Source organism: Culex quinquefasciatus, chromosome 2, assembly GCF_015732765.1.
Source record: "Culex quinquefasciatus strain JHB chromosome 2, VPISU_Cqui_1.0_pri_paternal, whole genome shotgun sequence".
Taxonomy (NCBI): domain Eukaryota; kingdom Metazoa; phylum Arthropoda; class Insecta; order Diptera; family Culicidae; genus Culex; species Culex quinquefasciatus.
In genome coordinates, this window is record NC_051862.1 from 209136162 (window position 1) to 209157631 (window position 21470).

General features: G+C 35.2%; 1 protein-coding gene across 9 annotated transcripts in view; it reads right to left on the reverse strand.

Annotated features, from left to right (window-relative positions):
• The window catches only part of LOC6050917, a 363016-nt gene that overhangs the window by 126661 nt on the left and 214885 nt on the right, over nucleotides 1-21470 (reverse strand). For all 9 annotated transcript variants that reach the window (XM_038256309.1, XM_038256308.1, XM_038256312.1 and 6 more), the window contains 2 exons: nucleotides 5577-5626; nucleotides 5308-5442 (listed from right to left, as the gene is read on the reverse strand). In XM_038256309.1, coding sequence (XP_038112237.1) covers nucleotides 5308-5442; nucleotides 5577-5626 — 185 coding nt within the window. The remainder of the gene's footprint in view (nucleotides 1-5307; nucleotides 5443-5576; nucleotides 5627-21470) is intronic.

The following is a 21470-nucleotide window of genomic DNA, read 5'->3' on the forward strand; positions in this document are numbered from 1 at the left end:
CGTCGACGGATATGTTTTAAGGCTTATGATATAAAATAATTTTAATGAATGAAGCCCTTCCTACATCACCGTTGATCGGAAGGCACGCCGACGGAGAATTTCTGGAGAATCGCGGTCGAATTAATACTATATTTAAATCCCTAGATAGGTATCTTTCCGCAGCCGGCTGCCTAAGATTTTTAAAATTTCAACCGATAAACAAATTGCTCATGGTCGCATCACCTACCACAGTGAATCCTGACCTCATACCCATCTTACTAACCCCTCAAAACTCATGTGATACTTTGTCGGAGACGCAGTCGATTTGGAGGTCCCATCACCCAAGTATCGGCTAACATTCCCATCCACTTCCCCGTGTCTTACCACTGGTCGTGGCCGGCGTCGGTATTGATCAGCACGATAGGGACCTTTGAAAATTGCGAAGGGGTGATGATTGGTTCCTGCTTTTCATCTGTGGTCCACGGAGCAATGTTTGGGGGTCCTGGTCAATAACGAAGTAGCAGCTACGGGTAGACACCAATGCTATGCTATGCTATGATTTTCCATACAAATTTGGCAGCTGTCAATACAAAAATGCATGAAAAATAAAAAATCTGTATCTTTTGATGGAATTTTTTGACCGATTTGGTGTCTTCGGCAAAGTTGTAAGTATGGATACGGACTACACTGAAAAAAAAAAATGATACACGGTATGGATACGGACTACACGGGAAAAAAATGATACACGGTAAAAAAAATTTGGTGATTTTTTATTGAACTTTTTGTCAAAAAAACTTGATTTGCTAAAAAACACTAATTTTAATTCTTCTATTTTTTATATGTTTTAGAGGACATCAAATGCAAACTTTTCAGAAATTTCCAGGTTGTGCAAAAATCTTTGAGCGAGTTAAGATTTTTTTAAACAATACTGAATTTTTCAAAAAATCGAAATATTGGTCGAAAAAAATTTTCAACTTAATTTTTCGATGTAAAATGGAATTTGAAACCAAAAAGTATTGAAGTGAAATTTTGATAAACTGCACCGTTTTCAGGTTATATTAATTGTTAGGTGACTTTTTTGTAAAAAGTCCCAGTTTTTCATTTTTTTTTAAATAGTGCACATGTTTGCCCAATTTTGAAAAAAATATTTTTGAAAAGCTGAGAAAATTCTCTATATTTTGCTTTTTTGAACTTTGTTGATACGACCCTTAGTTGCTGTGATATTGCCATGAATGTGTTTAAAAACAGGAAAATTGATGTTTTCTAAGTCCCACCCAAACAACCCACCATTGTCTAATGTCGATATGTCAGCAACTAATGGTCCGATTTACAATGTCAAAATATGAAACATTCTAAAAAATTTCCTATATGTTCGAAAAAAATATTTTCAAAAAGTTAAAATCAAGGCTAACATTTCAAACGGGCCAAACATTCAATATTACGCCCTTTTGAAATGTTAGTCTTGATTTAAATTTTTTGAAAATATTGTATTGAAAATCGGACCATTAGTTGCTGAGATATCGATGGATTTTTTGGGTGAGACTTAGAAAACAAAAATTTTCCTGTTTTTAAACTATTGCATGGCAATATTGCAGCAACTAAGGGTCGTATCAACAAAATTCAAAAAAGCAAAATATAGAGAATTTTCTCAGCTTTTCAAATTTTTTTTTTCAAATGTGGGCAAACATGTGCACTTATTTTAAAAATGAAAAACTGCGACTTTTTAAAAAAAAAGTCACCTAAAAATGGATTTAACGTTGTAAATTTGATTTTACATCGAAAAATGAAGTTGAAAAATTGTTGCGACTGATATTTCGATTTTTGATGTCCTCTAAAACATATCAAAAAATAAAAAAAATAAAAATGGTGTTTTTTGCAAATCAGGTTTTAGTGACAAAAAGTTAAATAAAAAATTACCAAATTTTTTTAACCGTGTATCATTTTTTTCAGTGTAGTCCAGTGTTTCTCAACCTTTTTCGTTTCATTCCCCCCTTGGCTAATTTTCATGAACTCTATTCCCCCCCTTAAATTTGGAACAAATTTCATAAATTAAGATTAAATTGTTATCATTAGACTGAAGTTTCAATTAAAAAAAAATAAAAATCATGCAAAACATATAAATATGCAGTTTGTATTTAAAATAAACTTCACAATGTAGTCCAAAATTGATAAAACTTTCATTCAGAGAGATTTTTTCACATATAGTTAAAATAATCTGGATGTGAAAGAAACGTTTGAAAAGTTTATAAAAAAAGTATAATTTGAGCAAACTTAAATTAACTGGTTATATTTATGATTTTGAAAAAATAATCCAATTTCAAGCGATAAGTGCAGTTCAGTTATCTTCAACATTTGTATATTTTTCATAAACCAACTGTTCCTGATTGAATTTTTTGATTAAAATGCAAATGCTTCCTTGAAAAAAATCCGAGTTTGTTTTCGTGTACGAATCTATACATAACTGACAATAATCATAATACTTTAAAAAAAAAATCAAGATGAGAGCACTCACAAAAAATGTAAAATCTACTGTTCAAAATGCAATGCAAAAACTTTCAGAATTTCTAAGTTCAATTTATTTCTTCAAAGAACTGTTAAATTTTAGGAGAGTATAAAAACAACCTTTTAGAAATAGAACAAAAACATGAAAAAATGTGTTTACAAATATTTCTGTAAGTTTTTTTTTGAATTTTTCTTACTCTTGCTAGTGCCTTAGTTAAAGAAATAATTGTTCCAAAATGGATTATGATGCAACACACAGCTGAAAGGTACTCCAAAACTCTGTTATGCACTTCAAAATAACTCATTGTATTTTGATTATAAACCGAATTGAATTGAATTGAATGTGTTTACAAACCCATTCTATTTTGTAAAAACAGCTAATGTTTGAAAGGGTATAAAAACCCAAAGGACTTTTATTTTAAAAGTTCTAATATTCTTTCAAATTCGATAGATTGATTGAATGTTCTAGACATGGATTATTTTTGCAAGCTCGTTGTTAAAAGGCATTACATTTCTATTGCATCCCCATTCCCTCCCCAAGAATGGCCAAATTCCCCCCCAGGGGGGAATTCCTCACCGGTTGAGAAACACTGGTGTAGTCCGTATCCATACCTACAACTTTGCCGAAGAAACCAAATCGATCAAAAAATTCCTTCAAAAGATACAGATTTTTGAAAGTGCCAAATTTGTATGGAAAATTATATGGACAAACTAATGATGCAAAATGGCTTCTTTGGGCATACAGAAGGCACCAAAAAAGTTTCAGCCGGATTAAAAATACAAACATTAAAATTGTAGAAAAAATACCGATTTCGTAGAGAATTGCTCTATGGCGAAAGTGTTTAGGATGGTGCAAAATCTTTTTTAAAAAAATCTTTTAAAAATGCATTTTTTTTTTTGACAAACACCGTTTTTAAGTTAAAGACAATTTAAGTACTGATTTTCGTCGATTTTTTCAGTTTTTTATGAAGGATTAGCATTCCTATAATTCTAATTTATTTTTTAGGATTTTCTGATCAGACTGCTTGTTGCTGTAATACAGCCTCCTAAACCTTAAATTTTTTAAATACATAATTAGTTTTTTCTCAGTCATTCAGTCTGTCATCTGTCAGTTTTAATTTTTCAATTCGCGATAGCTTTAAGTATTTTCTGGAATTTGCAAGAATATTAACGTTTTTATTTAATTCAGCCCTACATTTCAAAAAATAAAATAAAACAGAGGCTCCCCCTCCTTTAATTCCAGCCAGAGCCTAGGGACAAAAACTTTGAAAAATATTTCCAACGGCCTTAAAAAAATTAAAATAAATTGTAAAAAGGACTAAAAAGATTCACAAATTATCATGCGATTTTATGTTTTTTATAAGCAGAAAATTTCTGTAACCATTTTTACAACATTGATTTTATAATTTTTGTTATTAGTTTTTTTTTAACATTTTTCCATACAATTTAGCCTCTCAATTCATTTACAACCATTGAAAATTGTGATCAAAAATACTAATTTTTCGTATTCACATAAAAAGTTTTTTGTTTTTTTTTTTTATAGCTAAGCATTTTTTTGGATTTTGCCTTCCTCACTGAGGTAAGGCTATAATCCTGCTCTAAAAATGAACTTTGCATCTCACTTAAATGTATGTAAACTATGTCCGGGTCCATCACCCAACCCATCGTTGGTTAGGTTATCAGAAGACCTTTCCAACGAGCATAAAACATTGAAGATCTGGCAACCCTGTCTCGAGGTATGCCCACTTAAGTGATATTGATGTACTTTTTGGAAGCCGATCTCACTTAAATATATGTAAACTATGTCCAGGTCCATCATCCGACCCATCGTTGGTTAGGTTATCAAGAGACCTTTCCAACGAGTCCAAAATATTGAAGATCTGGCAACCCTGTCTCGAGATATCTCGACTTAAGTGATATTTATGTTCTTTTTGGAAGCCGGATCTCACTTAAATGTATGTAAACTATGTCCCGATCCACCATCCGACCCATAGTTGGTTAGATTATCAAAAGACCTTTCAAACGAGTCCAAATCATTGAAGATCTGGCAACCCTGTTTCGAGATATATCCTCTTAAGTGATATTGATGTACTTTTTTGAAGCCGGATCTCACTTAAATGTATGTAAACTATGTCCAGGTCCATCATCCGACCCATCGTTTGTTAGTTTATCAAAAAAAACTTTCCAACAAGTTCAAAACATTGAAGATCTGGTAACCCTGTCTCGAGATATCCCGACTTAAGTGATATTTATGTACTTTTTGGAATCCGGATCTCACTTAAATGTATGTAACCTATGTCCGGATCCACCATCCGACCCATCGTTGGTTAGGTTATCAAAAGACCTTTCCAATGAGTCCAAAACATTGAAGATCTGGCAACCCTGTTTCGAGATATATCCTCTTAAGTGATATTGATGTACTTTTTTGAAGCCGGATCTCACTTAAATGTATGTAAACTATGTCCAGGTCCATCATCCGACCCATCGTTGGTTAGTTTATCAAAAAAACTTTCCAACAAGTTCAAAACATTGAAGGTCTGGCAATCCTGTCTCGAGATATGGCCACTTAAGTGATATTGATGTACTTTTTTATTCCGGATCTTAAAAATAGATGAAATTTTTGTACAATTCCATCATATCAGCCATTGTTGGTAATAAGTGAGGAAGGCTCCAACCACATAAGTGGATTAAGTTAGTTTTTCAAATAAAATAAACTTAATATTAACTGACTGTGTTGCATTTAAAGATTAATCAAACCCGAGTTACTTCATATTTTCTGCAAATTTTCACATTTCAAAATAAAACGAGCGGTCAAATTTCACTCACCTGTTCGCGGATATCCCCCTTGGAGTAGACGGGTGCTCTCGAGCCGGGCCCCGTATCGAACGTCGGCCGTCCCTTTTTTCTGCCCATGTTTTCATCCTCAGAATCGTAACTCCGCGCCGCTAGATTTGTGTTTGACTGGTGAAAGTTAGAAAAAAGTGTTGATAATAGTTATTTGATTTGCCTAAAACTGTTTAAAACTCTGAGTTGAGTTATTAAATGCAAAAAATGACTGCAAAAAAAAAGCATGACTTCTCCTTTCGCAAACTCACCTGTGACGAGGACACTTGAATGTTTCCCAGCGAGGACGCGTGGTGCAAGCCTGCAAAAAAATGAGAAAAAAAAACGAAACTTTTTAGTCACCGGCAATTTTCTCCCCAACTTTCACATGGTGTGACAAGCTTTTCCATTCGGTTTCCCACATTTGGTGTCGTCGGGGAGCAAAAAAAAAACCGAAACACCCTCTTCAAGCCTAATAAATAATTCTGGACCAGAAAAGCGCTTTCCACGATGGTGCTGTGTGAGGGAGCTCAGTTTTTCCGCTCATGGTTTTTACGTTTCGTTTATTCGACGGTTCGTTTTTTTATTTCACCTAAGTTAGGTGTCAGTTTCGTTTTACGACGTGTGATATATTCTATTGAAATGAGGTTTTTGAAGCGAATCTTGAAAACGGAACGATCTGGAACGAAATTATGGTTTTTGGAAGCACATGGCATTACGATTCTTTTTAGGAGATCTTTTTGATTTTGTCTTGGTTTAGAAATCAGCAATTAGAGCTCAATTTTCAACAATATTACCGAATGAAAAGAGATTATTTTGCCAAGCCAAATACCCCCTCAAAACGTAGCAACTAGCAGAAGTGCCATTACCGGACAGAAAACCTCACTTGAAAATTGCGATTTCCCAGGGTAACAAAAATATCCTCTTCTCAAGAAGGCACCTCTCTCTCGCGCTGATAAAAGTACCATTCTCTAATGGCCTCCCCGGAGCATGCTCCTAAAGCAAGCATTGCAAGTGGATTTATAAAGCACCCATAAATCGAGCCAGCTTCCGAATTTAGGCTCTGGCCGGGGATGCCAAAGATAAATTGGACCGATTTTTGCCGTTTTTCGGTGCTTGATTTATACGCTGTTGCTCGCCTACCACACTCTGGGCGGAATTTCCTCCGAAGAAAAACAAGCAGCTGGTTGGAAACGCTTTTGGGAAATCACAATTTCGCGATTTATTTCGACACGTAATCGAAGCTAACGTGGAGCGATTGATTTTAAAATGAAATTTTGGTGAGGTATTTTATAGCAGCAAAAAAAAATAATAAAAAATATCGTTCAAACCTTCCAGTCAATATCAACTCCATTCAAGCTTTCAGTTTCATTTGAATAATGCGATTTTAAACTGCTTCAACGCACTCAAAGTTTTCCGTTAAATTTCCCACCCTCGAAAAACAATGCTTCAGCATTACTTCCAGAGCTTTAGCGCCAAACCATAGTTTCCAGCGCGCTATTTTCCCACTTCCCTTTTTCCCGAGCAGCTGCATCGAACTTTTCCGTTCTTTTGGTTGATTGCCCGACTGCTTCCTCCCACCCGAAAAAAAAGTTCCTCATCACAGTTCACAGTTTGCAGAAAGTTGGCACTTTTGCAAAACTGGCACTAATTACATGCGCCAAAGTTCCCTCCCCGCAGAAGGAGAGGGAAGGTCTTTAATCTAAAGTTGATGAATTCATTAAGCGTCGTCGTCGGAAAATTCCGCGTGAATATTTCCGCGCGTCGCGTGACGCGTCCTTTATTTCGCGCGCAATTGCTTTTTTCCGAGCGTTTGCTTCCAATTTTAGTGCGGAAAAAAAGTTTTCCTGATCCTTTGATTACAGTGCAGCTTACAGGGAAAGGGGAACGCGAACTAGTGAATTGTGATCTCAGATGAAGGAAGGCGTAGAGGGAACGGGTTTTTTGATCCGACGAGCGTTTGATTTCCATTGCAGTTACGGGTCGTTGGAAAATTTGTTTTTTGATGCAAAAATGAAATCATGTTTGATATTTATAGATTGAATGAAATTTTTCTGTGCTTCACTCTTCATCAACTCAAAAAAATATTAGCGAATTTGTTTTTGAATAAAATCAATTATAGGTCAATACAAATTTAACGGCTCTCAACATACCCACATGTATAAATCTCTTAAATTTTTAACAATGGTGTTTCTTAGTTTTTGTTGTTCACCGAGGAAGATATTTCGGAGCATTTCGTGCGAGTTGACTATTGATAACTCGATAACGATTAAAGCAGCCAACTTTTTGGCTGTCGATCTTCCCGATATCAATATTGCTCCATCTGCCAATCAAATTGTCAGTCCATTCAAAAAGCATGCTTTCCCGGGCAGACGGTAATAACAAAATTCATGTCATTTCAATAACAGATTTTGTTAAAATAACAGAAACTGTTATTGAATATTCTTATAAATATTTTTTTGAAGAAAAAATAATAACACTTTCTGTTATTTTAACAAACAATGTTATTGGGATGATATTCAATTGGAAATGTGAAATAAGATAATAATAACAGTTTAAGTTATGTTTTTACATTTAATTCCATAATAACAGTAACTGTTATTGGTTTGATATTCCATTGGAAATGTGAAATAAGATGATAATAACAGTTTAAGTTATGTTTTTCCATTTTCTTGTATAATAACAGGAACTGTTATTGGTTTGATATTCCATTGGGAATTAGTGAAATAATTATTATGTGCACATTTCGATTTTTTCCGGACTTAGCAAAATTTCCACTCGCTGACAGAATTTTTAATTCCCGGCACTTAGAATAATTTTCATAGTCTCACATAATGAGCATATATTTTGATGTTTCATGTTTGTGCTGGACTTTGATAAAAAATCGTTTTTTTGCGATTAAATTAAAAGCAATTTTCGAACAAAAAAACTCGCATTGGCCCATTTACATTGTTTTGCTTGAGTTGATTAATTTCATGTATGGTCAAACTTGGTCAAACTTTTGGGCAAGCGGAGAGGATGTCGATCCGCTATCAGTGCGAACCACCTCCATAGGCTTGCGGTTGGGAGAGCAGAAATGAGAACTCATGACTTATTGTTTAAAATGATACAGAAGGCTCTCTCCTTTTACCCAGGTCAAACTAAAGGTGTAAAAACCAGGGTTTAGTGTAGTTGCTCGATATTTATAACAATTTCGTTGTTTGTGAATGGCACCTGCAACTGTGTCCTATCCCTCGCTTGGTACAGAACTGTCTTGGAAGAACTGTCAAATTTTGTTTGTTTTGGTTAGCTCTCATGATTTTTATTTGCCTGCGAGATCGCGCGATTTGCGTAAAGTTGCTGTTATTTTGTGTTGACTATGGGACTACGATCGCCCAATTTCCGACGACGGAGGAATCTTCGTGCCCGTGTCTCAGAAAATTCTGGCCGGTGTGGAAACGGGAAGTGTTTGAGGCGCACGGAACCAGCGCCGTCCGGTTGGAGTTAGTGGGGTTGATCGACGAGCAAAAGATCCAGAGTTTCCACGTTGGGGAGTTGTGGGAACGGTGGTAACAGCGAGCTCGTCATACCGTGTTCCTGACATGCGTTTTTGCCGTTTGGTGATCCGTTCCGAGGCCGTGTGGAAGATCCACGTCAACTCCAAACGGCACAAGCTCGCCCGGTCCACGAGACGTCCCCGGAGGAAATTCAGAGGAACTCGAGTGCGTAACCGGCCGCCAAAGACGACGGCGGTTCTCTTCCGGCTGATTTCTTCGGTGCTGGTGTGAACATCAAACGGGATATAATCAACATCCCCCGGAAGAGGAAGAGGATTCAACGGCCGAGCAGAAGATCAGCGAAATCGACGAGCAAATTCTAAACTAGTCCCGGGTGCTGAGCTTGGAGCGGAAAAGGACGAGGTGCGGACGGCATCAACGACGGCATCAACGAAGGAATGTCAAAGGCTGGATGACGCCTACGAACACTGCGCGGTTGTCCGGATGAGGGACACAATTGACAGGTCCGGCAAATCAGTTTGAAATTGCCGTCGAGATGAATTTGTTTAAGATAGCGTATGTAGTTTTTAGCATTTCCGTATCGAATAAGGAAGGGGCAACCGCCGCTCAGTGTTACCTCCTTCCTAATCTCCATCTTGACAGCAGCGCCAACAACCACAATAATCCGTCTCTCTCCTGCGGCCTTCGTCGATGCCGTCCGCTTCCGCACCTCGTCCTTTTTCCGCTCCAAGCTCAGCACCAGGAACTAGTTTGAATTTGCTCGTCGATTTCGCTGATCTTCTGCTCGTCCGTTGAATCCTCTTCCTCTTCCGGAGGATGTTGATTACATCCCGTTTGATGTTCACACCAGCGCCGAAGGAATCAGCCGGAAGAGAACCGCCGTCGACTTTGGCGGCTGGTTACGCACTCGAGTTCTTCTGAATTTCCTCCGGGGGTGTCTCGTGACCGAGCGAGCTTGTGCCGTTTGGAGTTGACGTGGATCTGCGCTTGGTTTAGCGTCTTAGATGGAAAATATTTTTGAAATTACAAAACGAGCGATCCAATTATTTAATAATTGTCCTTGTGCAAATGCAACCAATGTTTTCTATACTTTTTGCGCCAACGTTGTTTGCGGACGCCCCCAAAAACGACACTGGGAACGTCAAACGAAACGATCAAAGCAAGCGTTGTTGTTGTTTTCGAATCGTGTCGTCGGATGGTCCGTCGCGTTTGAGTTTATCGGAACAGTTGGTGTAGAAATCCGTCCTGAATCCAGTCCCGTCATAGGTGTTTCTGACCGCGACGAAATGGAAGCTAGGGAACGTGTAAAATCAGTATTTTTGGTGTTTATGTTTGACTGTGTGTGGAGGAGGAGGAGGGAAACGATGGTGCTGACATTTTAAAAAGTGGGAGACTGCGGCAAATCACCGCAGCAAATAAGAGTTTGTTTACCTGGCTTAATAATGCCCTTCGTTTGCTTGTTTTGCGACTTAGCCTGTTTCCGTTTCCCAATCGTGTGTGTTTGTTTTTAGTGAATTAAAATGTCATTAAAAATGGCGAGCAACAAGCTTCGGCTTTTTTTTTAGTTGTCGCGGCTCGTGACAAGCTGGATCGAAGCTGCCTGAAAAGAAGATTTGCAACGATGGTGTCAACCGATTCCGGGATTGTTCCTCTACCGTGTGCGTAAACCTTCGAGCGGGTAAGTAATTTTCTGATCTGATCAGACTCCGTGAAAGAACAACATTGAGTGGATTTCTAATTGATTGGTTTGTTTTGAAATGAGCCTGGTTCTTTTATCTTACGTGAGGCTTTAGAGGGTTTGTTTACATTCCGGAACATTCATTTGGGACCTCAACAAATCAACCGGAAAACCACGAAAGTTAGTCTGTGTAAACAAACATGCCGTTCCTTTTCAGATTTGAGGTTATGAACCCGGCTGCTGAAGATTCTTCCGGCGAAACCCGACGGACTATTGGGTCAGACTGCCGTGTGCCGACGACAATCTCTTGGCTTGGACCTGATCGTGAGGTTATCGGTAGGTTGTCGATAACGGCCGTGGGTCGTCGTTGTTCCGCAACGGAGTTCGTGTAGGCGGGGTCAATTAGATAAGTATATTTAACTTTTCCTCCACCTACTCGTACTTTTCTGTTTCCCTTTCTTCACTTCCTTATTCTATTCCTCCTCCTAACCATCTAAGGGGAAATATACATTTTAGACACACATCAGAGGCACATAAATGTTGCTTGCTTGCTAAATTTGCGTACTCAAACAAAAATGTACTTTTGGCAACGAAGAATGTATTTCCATTGAGTACCTAATGATGACTCAGCGATTATTATACGCCCAATCGCAGATTAGAAATTTTATTTTATTAGAACAGGCACATTTTCCTTACATTGTACTGCTAAAATAATCAAATTGTCATTAAAGAATTGATACTTTGAGTTCTTTTTCTCTTTTTACAGGAAACCGGAAATCAACCTGGTGTTCTACGTTGGGGCAGACTTTTTGCGCACGCCGGATTTCCTATGGACGGAAAAAGGAACCTTAGCACAAACTTCATCTGAAAGATGGATATGCAGATCGTCAGCAAAGTAAGTTAAATAAAGTAATATCCCAAAGTAAACCTATCACTTTTTCTTTCCTATTGATTGTATGTTGAACACATTTTAACGTCATCTGGGGCGAATCTGGACTACTGTTTGAATAGGGATATCAGGTTTTAGAGCACTCAAAAGCTTAAATTTGGAAAGCGATGCTCTATTTTTGTTAATTTGTGTCTGTTTTATTCAAAACCGATCAAAATTCCAAATATTTCGCAGTAACAAGGCTGAAACAGCATGAGGCGAGTTTGGGCTCCTTGTAGCCCGATTCACCCCAGATAACGGTACTTTTCTATCTAGCAAAAAATGGAGTATGAAATATTCACAGTAAATTATAATTTCTAAAAGATGTGTTAGCAAACATTTTAGAACACATTTAAAAAACAATATTCAAGCTACAGTTGGCTTTCAACACTTTGAAATTTGGTTACAACTCATAAAAAGCAAGCTAGTTTCTATCGAAAGTTTTACAAAAAAAGGAAATGATGGAGTTAGAGCTCCCAACTTATCCTGCCTAGCTGAGAATTTTCCTACGAACAAAGGAAGATTTTTTCTGAGATACAACTTTTTGCCCGGCCGGGATAAAATAATAACACTTTTTGTTATGCAATCAATCCTTATAAATAACAGTTTTTGTTATTTGGGTGCTCCCCATCCATCGCTCAGAATAACTAACCTTGTTATTCTATTGTTCTGGATTCTATGTTATTAGTATGTTATTGCAATAACAGAGCAATAACAATTTTAGTTATTTTTCGAACAAATCTTTGTTATGGAAATTTGTTATTTTAACAACTAATCCGATCATCCCAATAACGGATTTTGATCTTCTCACAATATCAAAAAATGACCTTCCCAAGTTATTTCCGTCTGCTCGGGTTGATAGTTCGTTCTTCAATTTGAAACCTCCCGCTCTCGATGGTCCCTTAAATATTGACACAAAGAGAGTCCACTGTATCTCTTCTCCAAATAAATTTTGAACGAGAAAGCCTAAAGGTCGAATACAAGTTAGGCATGTATTTTTTGTATTTGCCATTTTTTCTGTAAGTTTTTTTTTAAATTTTTCTTACTCTTGCTAGTGCCTTAGTTAAAGAAATAATTGTTCCAAAATTGATTAAGATGCAACACACAGCTGAAAGGAACTCCAAAACTCTGTTATGCACTTCAAAATAACTCATTGTATCTTGATTATTCACCAATAAAACCGAATTGAAATTGTATTTGCCATTGAACTTTTCTACAGAAACGTTGCCTCTCTCATTAATCTTTATTCTTCATTGTTTTTAAGTTTTTCACTCGTACAATATTTTGAGTAATTTTTACATTGTTTTAATTTTAAATAAGGCCGCTGCAAATATTTTTCAAGCAATATGTCGTCGTCGTCCCCTCAATTCTAAAATCATCCCGAAAAATAAAGGAGATTTTTTTTAAATTTCAGATTTTTATTAAAAAACTAACTTAATCCACCTATGTGGTTGGAGCCTTCCTCACAACAATGGCTGTACACAAGTTTCATCTATTTTTTAGATCCGGCTGATATCACTTAAGTGGCCATATCTCGAGACAGGGTTGCCAGATCTTCAATGTTTTGCACTCGTTGGAAAGGTCTTTTGATAACCTAACCAACAATAGGTCGGATGGTGGATCCGGACATAGTTTACATACATTTAAGTGAGATCCGGCTTCAAAAAAGTACATCAATATCACTTAAGTGACCATATCTCGAGACAGGGTTGCCAGATTTTCAATGTTTTCGACTTGTTGGAAAGGTCTTTCGATAACCTAACTAACGATGGGTCGGATGGTGGATCCGGACATAGTTTACGTACATTTAAGTGAGATCCGGATATATGTGAAAACACATTTTTATACATAACTTTTGAACTACTTATCGAAACTTCAATCTGTATGAAACTCGATCTATGGGACCCTAAACCAAGTCGAATGCAACAGGTTCGGGTCAAATCGGTTAAGCCAATGCCGAGAAACGTGAGCTAATTTATTGGTCACATACATACATACATACACACACACACACACACACACATACACACAGACATTCGTTCAGTTTTCGATTCTGAGTCGATATGTATACATGAAGGTGGGTCTACGACGTTTTTATACAATGTTCATTTTTAGAGCAGGATTATAGCCTTACCTCAGTGAGGAAGGCAAAAGGAAGTAATTTTCCTGCATTGCAGCTTAACTATTTTGAACACCAATAAAATCAAAACAACTGGACTGGTGTGAAGTGCAATATAAAACACATTTTACCATTAAAATGATTTTTTATAACTCAAAAGTTCACTTTTTGGATTTTATTCCTCTTCCATCGACGTTCGTCATAGTCGAGGAACATAAACATCAGAAACAAGGAAAATCAGAGAATTAGAAAAGAATCGAAAGCACGCCAAACGAGACCAAAACACTTTTCAAAAAACATTGACAAAGTCACTTTAAAAAAATCAAATCATCAAACCAAAGATTCTTCAAGCTAGAGATTTCGTTAAAGGGTTAAAATTGACTCTTAGATGGATTTTTGGTGATTTTATAAGATCGGAGTCTCGAGTTATTACGATTTATTAATAAAAAAGTGTGTCGCCATTTTTTTTTTTGAGTATTTAAATTTTTGGTTCCCACTAATTTGGCTAGCACCACACTATGGGGTATTTCCATATAAGCGAGCGGCCAAAAATATTTTTTTGCTTTTTTGTGACTTTTTTGTGCTGTTTGTACTTAGTATAATGAAAACAAATGAATTTTGATATTTTTCCAAAAAAAAAGTTTAATTTTCGATTTTTTCATATATTTGAGGCCACATGCATTAAAGTGGTGAATTTTAATATTCTTGCTCTGTCTATTTGATGCACGGAATGGCGGTTTATGCTATGTTAAAGTTTCTGATTTACGTTCAATCTCCCTCCTCTTTTTCTTGAGTTTAAATCCACCTCTCTTTGAAGACCCCCCCCCATCCCCCCTCCAATTAAAATTTGATTTTTGCGGTGTTTTAGAATTTTAGACGGTTTATTTTATGGAACATTGTATGGATTCTCGTCCACGTTTTTGGTTGATCCACTAGCAAAATTCACGTTTTCCACGATAAATTCTTCTACATCACAATCACTATGTAACCGATTGTCGTTAGATTACTTCAAATATGAACTTCTTCTATGGGCTTTTGTATACCTCGTTTTGAAGCTACAGAACAGCATGCGTAGTTTTTCCTCTGTGGGTTTTTCCTGAGTTGATCATGTGATGGTTCTGCAATGTTGTAATTCTTACAAATATACTCGAAAGCAGTTCTCACGTTTTCAGAATAGTGCTTCGTTATATCGTACAGGGACACTACGGTATTATTATCCATACTTTCAAAAGAACACAACAACGAACTGATATGAATATTCGACGAATCGTTTCTGTAAAATACTTAAAATAGGAATTTCTAATTTTATTAAACGTACCTAAGTACCAACAAAGTCATGAATATCAAATCAATTTCAAAACATACATAGCAGGTACGTCATTTCTGCCTCCGCAGGTAAATAATGTGATTTTAACCAAGCGTATACGCGAAATCATTAATTTTCTTGCATGAATCAAAATTAGGGCGTCCAATTTTCCCGGGTTTTGCATTTCCCGGGAAACGGGAAAAATATTTTTGAAATCCCGGGAATTCCCGGGATCCCGGGAAATTTGCAACAGTAATAATATTTATGTTTTCATAATATTTGACATGTTATTCAAGCTGAAAATCATCAAATTGGCTCAATACCATTCATTGGTGATAATATACACTTCAATCTAAACAAAGAATAGCAGTTTTATAATAGCTTGCCAAATTTTTTGTTTGTTCTTTGTTGTACTTAGGTTTCTAATCTAATTTCTAACCTAATGTGATTTAAATGAAATTAATCTCTTATAAATGCATATTTTTAATTATTTTTTTCTGCCATGACTAGAATTATTTAAAAAAAATCTATGTCTAAAATAACAAATAAAATGATAACAAACAAAATTATAGATGCCAATGTTTAATTTTAAATAAGTTTAGAAATTCATGTTATATATAAAGAATATTTTTCAAATTATCCTAAATCACTACCGCCAACTGAGGAAAATCAGTACTACAGTCTACATAGGTTCAGGAGATTTAAGAGCAATTAATTTGGAGATCGGTGTACTAATTGTTTTCTTCTATTCCTGTTTGAATCACGAAACACTAAAAAGGTGTCTTGATTTGATACATCCGTCTTGATTAGACGGTCTTGATTAAAGATGTTTCATGAAAATTAATTTGTTCAATTTCAAATCATTAATAGTATTTTTTTAAAAATATCAAATTATTTAGAAAATATTTAATGCGCTAGGCATTTTCCGGATCGATAAATTTTAAACAATTTTCCTTTCTAAGTCAAATTAATGATGATATCTAGAGTTGAATAGGTTCTATAAACATGTGAAACACAAAAGCTTATAAGACCTTTTAAAAAACCCTGGATATATGCTTAATATTTTATTTTATTTTATTTAATCGTTGTTTATCAATTTCCACAAAAAAACCCTGGATTTCCATACCAAAATTTGATATTCATTTCCGATTTCGGGAATTCCCGGGACAAAATTAAAAAAATCCCGGGATTCGGGAATTCCCGGTTTTGGAAAAATCCCGGGATTTTTGTCCCGGGAATTCCCGGGATGGACGCACTAATCAAAATGTTCAAAATGGCATAACTCAAAAAGTGCACATAAGTGCACTTTGAAATTTGGAGACAAGTTAGGACATAGTTCAAATTTTAAGCTGCAAAATTTTCAGATCGCACAAATGCACACAAAAAAGTACTCCATTAATAAATTTGAAAAAAACTAAATTTTGAATAAAAATCCATCTTTTTTGATTTTTATTATTTTTTTTTAGCCTGTAAAAGTGTGTTTGTAAAATGTTATTGAAAAGTTGAATCAATTACCTTTCTGAATATATATAATGATGCAGGAAAAAATACATAAACAGCTACACAGTACAACTATGAAAAATAATCATTTTTTTGTCAAAAAACATGTTTTTTCTTACCATTTTCGCCTTTGAAGGTCTGCAATTCAGTGAATTTTGAACCTACAACTTTCAAACTCCGGATTTTTCTTAGTTAGAATGTTTATTTTCGAAAAAAAATACCAAAAAAATAATTAGAGTATGTCGGTTTTTCGATTTATGGCCGCCTGAAACCCCATAGTGCACCACCATAAGGTAAAAATATGAGCAACTCTACGAAATCGGCCAATTTCGACCATTTTTATTTTTTGTGTTTTTTAATTTGACTTCAACTTTGTGGGGGCCTTCCCCATGACCAAATAAGCTATTTTGCGTCATTGGTTCACCCATACAAGTCTCCATACAATTTTGGCTGCTGTCCATACAAAAATGGTATGTTTATTTTCTGATCAATTTGGCGTCTTCTGCAAAGTTGTAGGTATTGTTGAGGAATTTTGAGAAAAAAATAGTACACGGAAAAAAAATTTGCAGATTTTTTTATCAACTCTTTTTTCAATAAAACTCAATTTCCCAAAATATGTATTTTTCGATTTTCGAGATTTTTTGATATGTTTTAGGAGACAAAAATCCGCAACTTTTGAGCCATTGAGAAACATGGTCAAAAATCTGCCGCCGAGTTATGAATTTTTGAAAAAAAAATGATTTTAGGAAAATATTGAAGTTTTAATGCAAAATTGGAATTGCAATCAAAAATTACTGTACAGATTTTTAAATAAAGGGCTCTGTTTTCAAGATATAGCAACCGAAAGTTTGATTTTAGCGTAATATTTGCAGTTTTTTTTCAATTTTTAAAAATAGTGACCATGAGTGACCATTTCTAAAAATATTTTTTTTTGAAAAGTTCAGAAAATTTGCTATAAAATTGTCTAAGAGACATTGAAGATTGGATCTCGGGTTGCTGAGATAGAGCCGCTTTAAGAAAAAGAAACACGAAAATTGAAGTTTTCTTGAAAAATCGATCTTTTCGAAAAAAATATTTTGAAATTTTTTAAACCAAGACTAACATTTTAAAAGTGCCAAACATTGAATATTACGCCCATTTAATATGCAAGTCTTGATTTAAAAAAATTCAAAATATTTTTTCTCGAAAAGATCGGAAAATTTCACGAATTTTTTATGTAGTAAAATTGAAAATCAGACCATTATTTGCTGAGATATCGTCATTAGAAAATGGTGGGTTATTTTGGTGAGATTAAGAAAACTTCAATTTTCGTGTTTCTTTTTCTTAAAGCGGCTCTATCTCAGCAGTCCGAGGTCCAATCTTCAATGTCTCTTTGACAATTTTATAGCACATTTTCTGAACTTTTCAAAAACAATATTTTTAGAAATGGTCACTCATGGTCACTATTTTTAAAAATTGAAAAACTGTAAATATTTCGCTCAAATCAAACTTTCGGTGGCTATATCTTGAAAATGGAGCCCTTTATCACAAAAACCTGTAGAGTACTTTTCGATTGCAAAATCAATTTTGCATTAAAAAATAACGTCAAATTTGTTTTTGCATGAAATTTCGATTTTTTCCAAAAATCACTTTTTTTTTTTAAAAAATCATAACTCGGCGGCAGATTTTTTGACCATGTTTCTCTATGGCTCAAAAGTTACGGATTTTTGTTCCCTAAAACATATCAAAAAATCTCGAAAATCAAAAAATACGAATATTGGGAAATTGAGTTTACCTACTTTTCTCAAAAGTCCTCATCAATACCTACAACTTTGCCGAAGACACCAAATTGATCAGAAAATTCACTCAAAAGTTACAGCTGTTTGAATAATTACATACCATTTTTGTATGGACAGCAGCCAAAATTGTATGGAGACTTGTATGGGTGAACCAATCACACAAAATAGTTTATATGGTCATAGGGAAAGTTTGAGCCAAATCAAAAAATACAAATAAAATCCATTTCCGGTTTTGGTAGAGAATTAATCATATAAAACATGTCTATCTGTGCCAAGAAAACTTCTGACTAATTAGTGCTAGTTAAAAATGTGATTTGTAATTTAAGGGAACGTCAGCAAAGCAAATGTCACATTTTTTTTTGTAAATGTGCATTAGATGAAATGATAATTAAAAATCCCAAAATTTGTAAATTATGTTTTTTTTTTAAAAAAAGCCCACTGATGTAGCACGAATGATAACGATAAAAAAACGAATACGTTACAAAATAAGGATTTCTAAGAGTTCAATGATATTCATCCTCAATTTGAATAAATTTAAATAATATTAAAAATAATAACTTGAACTTTTTCAGAAAAAAAAGTTTTAAGGTTTAGAAAACTGCAATTTCCTATTTCTTTTTCTTCGGTTTTGTGAACAATGGTCATTCATGGTCAGTATATTAAAAAATCGAAAAATTTCAAATATTTCACTGAAATTTAAATTTCTGTGGTGAAAGGTGCTTTTGCAATACAAATTCAAATAAACATTTCAAAAACTGAATGTTTAAAATTTCAATTTTTCCAATAATCACTATTACTTCAAAAAAAATTACAACTCGGCGACAAGCGTTTAATACCATTTCATTAACGGGTCATTGAAATTTTTTATGCGTTATGGGTCAACAAATGACATAAAATGTCTCTTTTGGTCATTAGGAAGGCCCTCGCAAATTTTGACCCCATTTAAAAAATGCAAATAAAATTCAATTCCAGTTTTGGTAGCGAACTGCTCAAATTTATTTAAAAAAATCTATTGGGAATGCCTGTAAATGATATAATATAGATCTAACAATAAAAACTTATTAATTTGAAACTTATTTAAACTGGTGTTTGAGTGAAACTGTTCAAAGTGTCCGATGATGCTGTTTGAGTTGAATTCCGTTGTTTTTAAATAAATATGACATTTTGAGGTTTTTTTTTTAATAATCCTAACATTTAAAAAAATGTTGTAAGCAACTTTTTCGCTTCTAAATACTACTCTTTAATGCTCAGTATCTTCAGTTTCTTCGACAAAAATGAAAGTATTGAGTAGAAGAATGATAGAAACTCTACCTTAAATGCCAATCTTAACCCAATCTCAACATTGGGTTAAATGAAACTAAAATGATGCTCAATTTGAACGATTGTTTAAATTTAAGTATTTTTCGAGCAGTTAAAAAATAATTAAAAGGTAATTTTTTTAGAGGTCATTTTGGTCAAAAACGTACCTAAAGATCAGACAGCTGTTAATATGCAGTTTGTTTAGAAACGTGATTCTTTTAGTAAAGTTTTCTCCTACAACCCTTGTAACTGAATTTAATTTCATTGAGAAACACCTGAGAAATTGGAAAATCCACAAAAAATCACTTTGTCCCAAATTCACTCCCACTGACGGTAATTTATCTTTTAGTTTCATGACACAAATAATGAATTTGTCTAAAAAAAAAATTAATTAAAATATCATCTTTTGAGCTAAACCTTACACAAATTAAAATAATATACATGAATTTATATAAATGTTTTTCATATAAAGGTCAACCATATTTTTTTAAGACCGGCTCCGTGGCTTAATGGTTACGGCTTCTGCCTCACAAGCAGAAGGTTCAGGGATCAAATCCCGGTCGGTACCTTTGAAATTTGGAATCAGGAATTTGAACTTTGAATATGAACAAAAACGAAAATGAATCAGGTGGGATTCGAACTCACACCTTTGGATTGGTGGTCTGGGACGCTAAGCAGTCAGCCATCAGCAGGTTTACACTCAAGCAGTGAATTGATCCGTAGTGTTGTTGAAACATGTTATCTTCTCATATTAAATACGCGCTGATCCCTGATTTGCCTTGAGGGGATTGGAAGTCTAAATATAGATCGAGTTTCCTTCAGATGCTTGCTTCTATGTTTAGGCGGGGCCGAACAATGCCCAGCGACCTCGGAATTGGACCGCAAGGAGCTCTGTCATTCTGAAACGGGTCGTTGGAAGCAGGGCGAGGGCTATCACCACCTAATACCCGGGACTGAGATAAGTTGTATCAGCATTCGGCATATACAAAGTCTGATACAAACTATACTTTCCCATAATTTCGCTACCGGTTAGCGGGTATTGGATTGGACCACACACACACACACACACACAAAGGTCAACCATATTTTTAAAAGCTATCAAAATTATTTAAATATGAATCATGAATTGTCACTTCATCATTTTTTTAACTATTCATTTGATATTCTTCTCTCATATAATTAACATTCTACGAAAAGTCCAACATGAAACCATCACATCGTTCAAACAATGGAAGAACACTAGCTCACCTTTTTACACCACTACTCCCACAATCCAGTATTTTTCCCCAAACACCATTTTCGCTCCACTCGGTTAGCACATTCGAGTCTGCTCGATTGCTTGCGATTTTTTTCCACTTTTATTATTTTGAATAAAAACTGAGTGAAACACAAAAAAAGAGCGGGGAAAAATAACACAAGTGAGCAAAAAAAAAAAAAAAGAGGTGCAACTGCAACCAATCGTACCAACACCTGAACCGAAGGCAAGTGGTGCAGCTTTTTGATAAATCTTCACTCCATGAGTCCGTGTTTTTGAGCTCATGGTTTGTACTTTTGGTGGAATGAGCGGTCTGTTGCGGGAACAGTTGGCCCTCAAATAGTATGGTTGGATGATTTTATTTTCAATTTCTGTTCAAATGTTAGGTTGAAACTTTTTTCATAGAAAGTTAAACTCCGACACAATTTAATTTCATCAAGCTCTCCTAGAAGTGGGTGTTGACCGATCATAACTTTCCAAGTTTATTACTCTAAGAAACAGAACTCAAGGGTAGCTCTCAAGTGGGACATTTTTTCCACCTCCAAAAAAAGACAAGTGAGATGTCGTTGACAGCAACAAGCATTCCGAGAGAAGCGAAAAAGGACACCTTTTCACAGTCTGGTATCTGAAGCCAAAGTAGTATTTACGACTGCCGTTGAAGTGGGTGCACTCCAGAGGTGAAACACTCGTCTGATTATGAAAAGTGCCAATAAAGTGCGACAGGTTATTGCCACGTGGTGGAAATTTCACACGTGGCGCGCATTCGATTAAGCTGATCCTTTCGCCCTAATTGACATTATCATAAT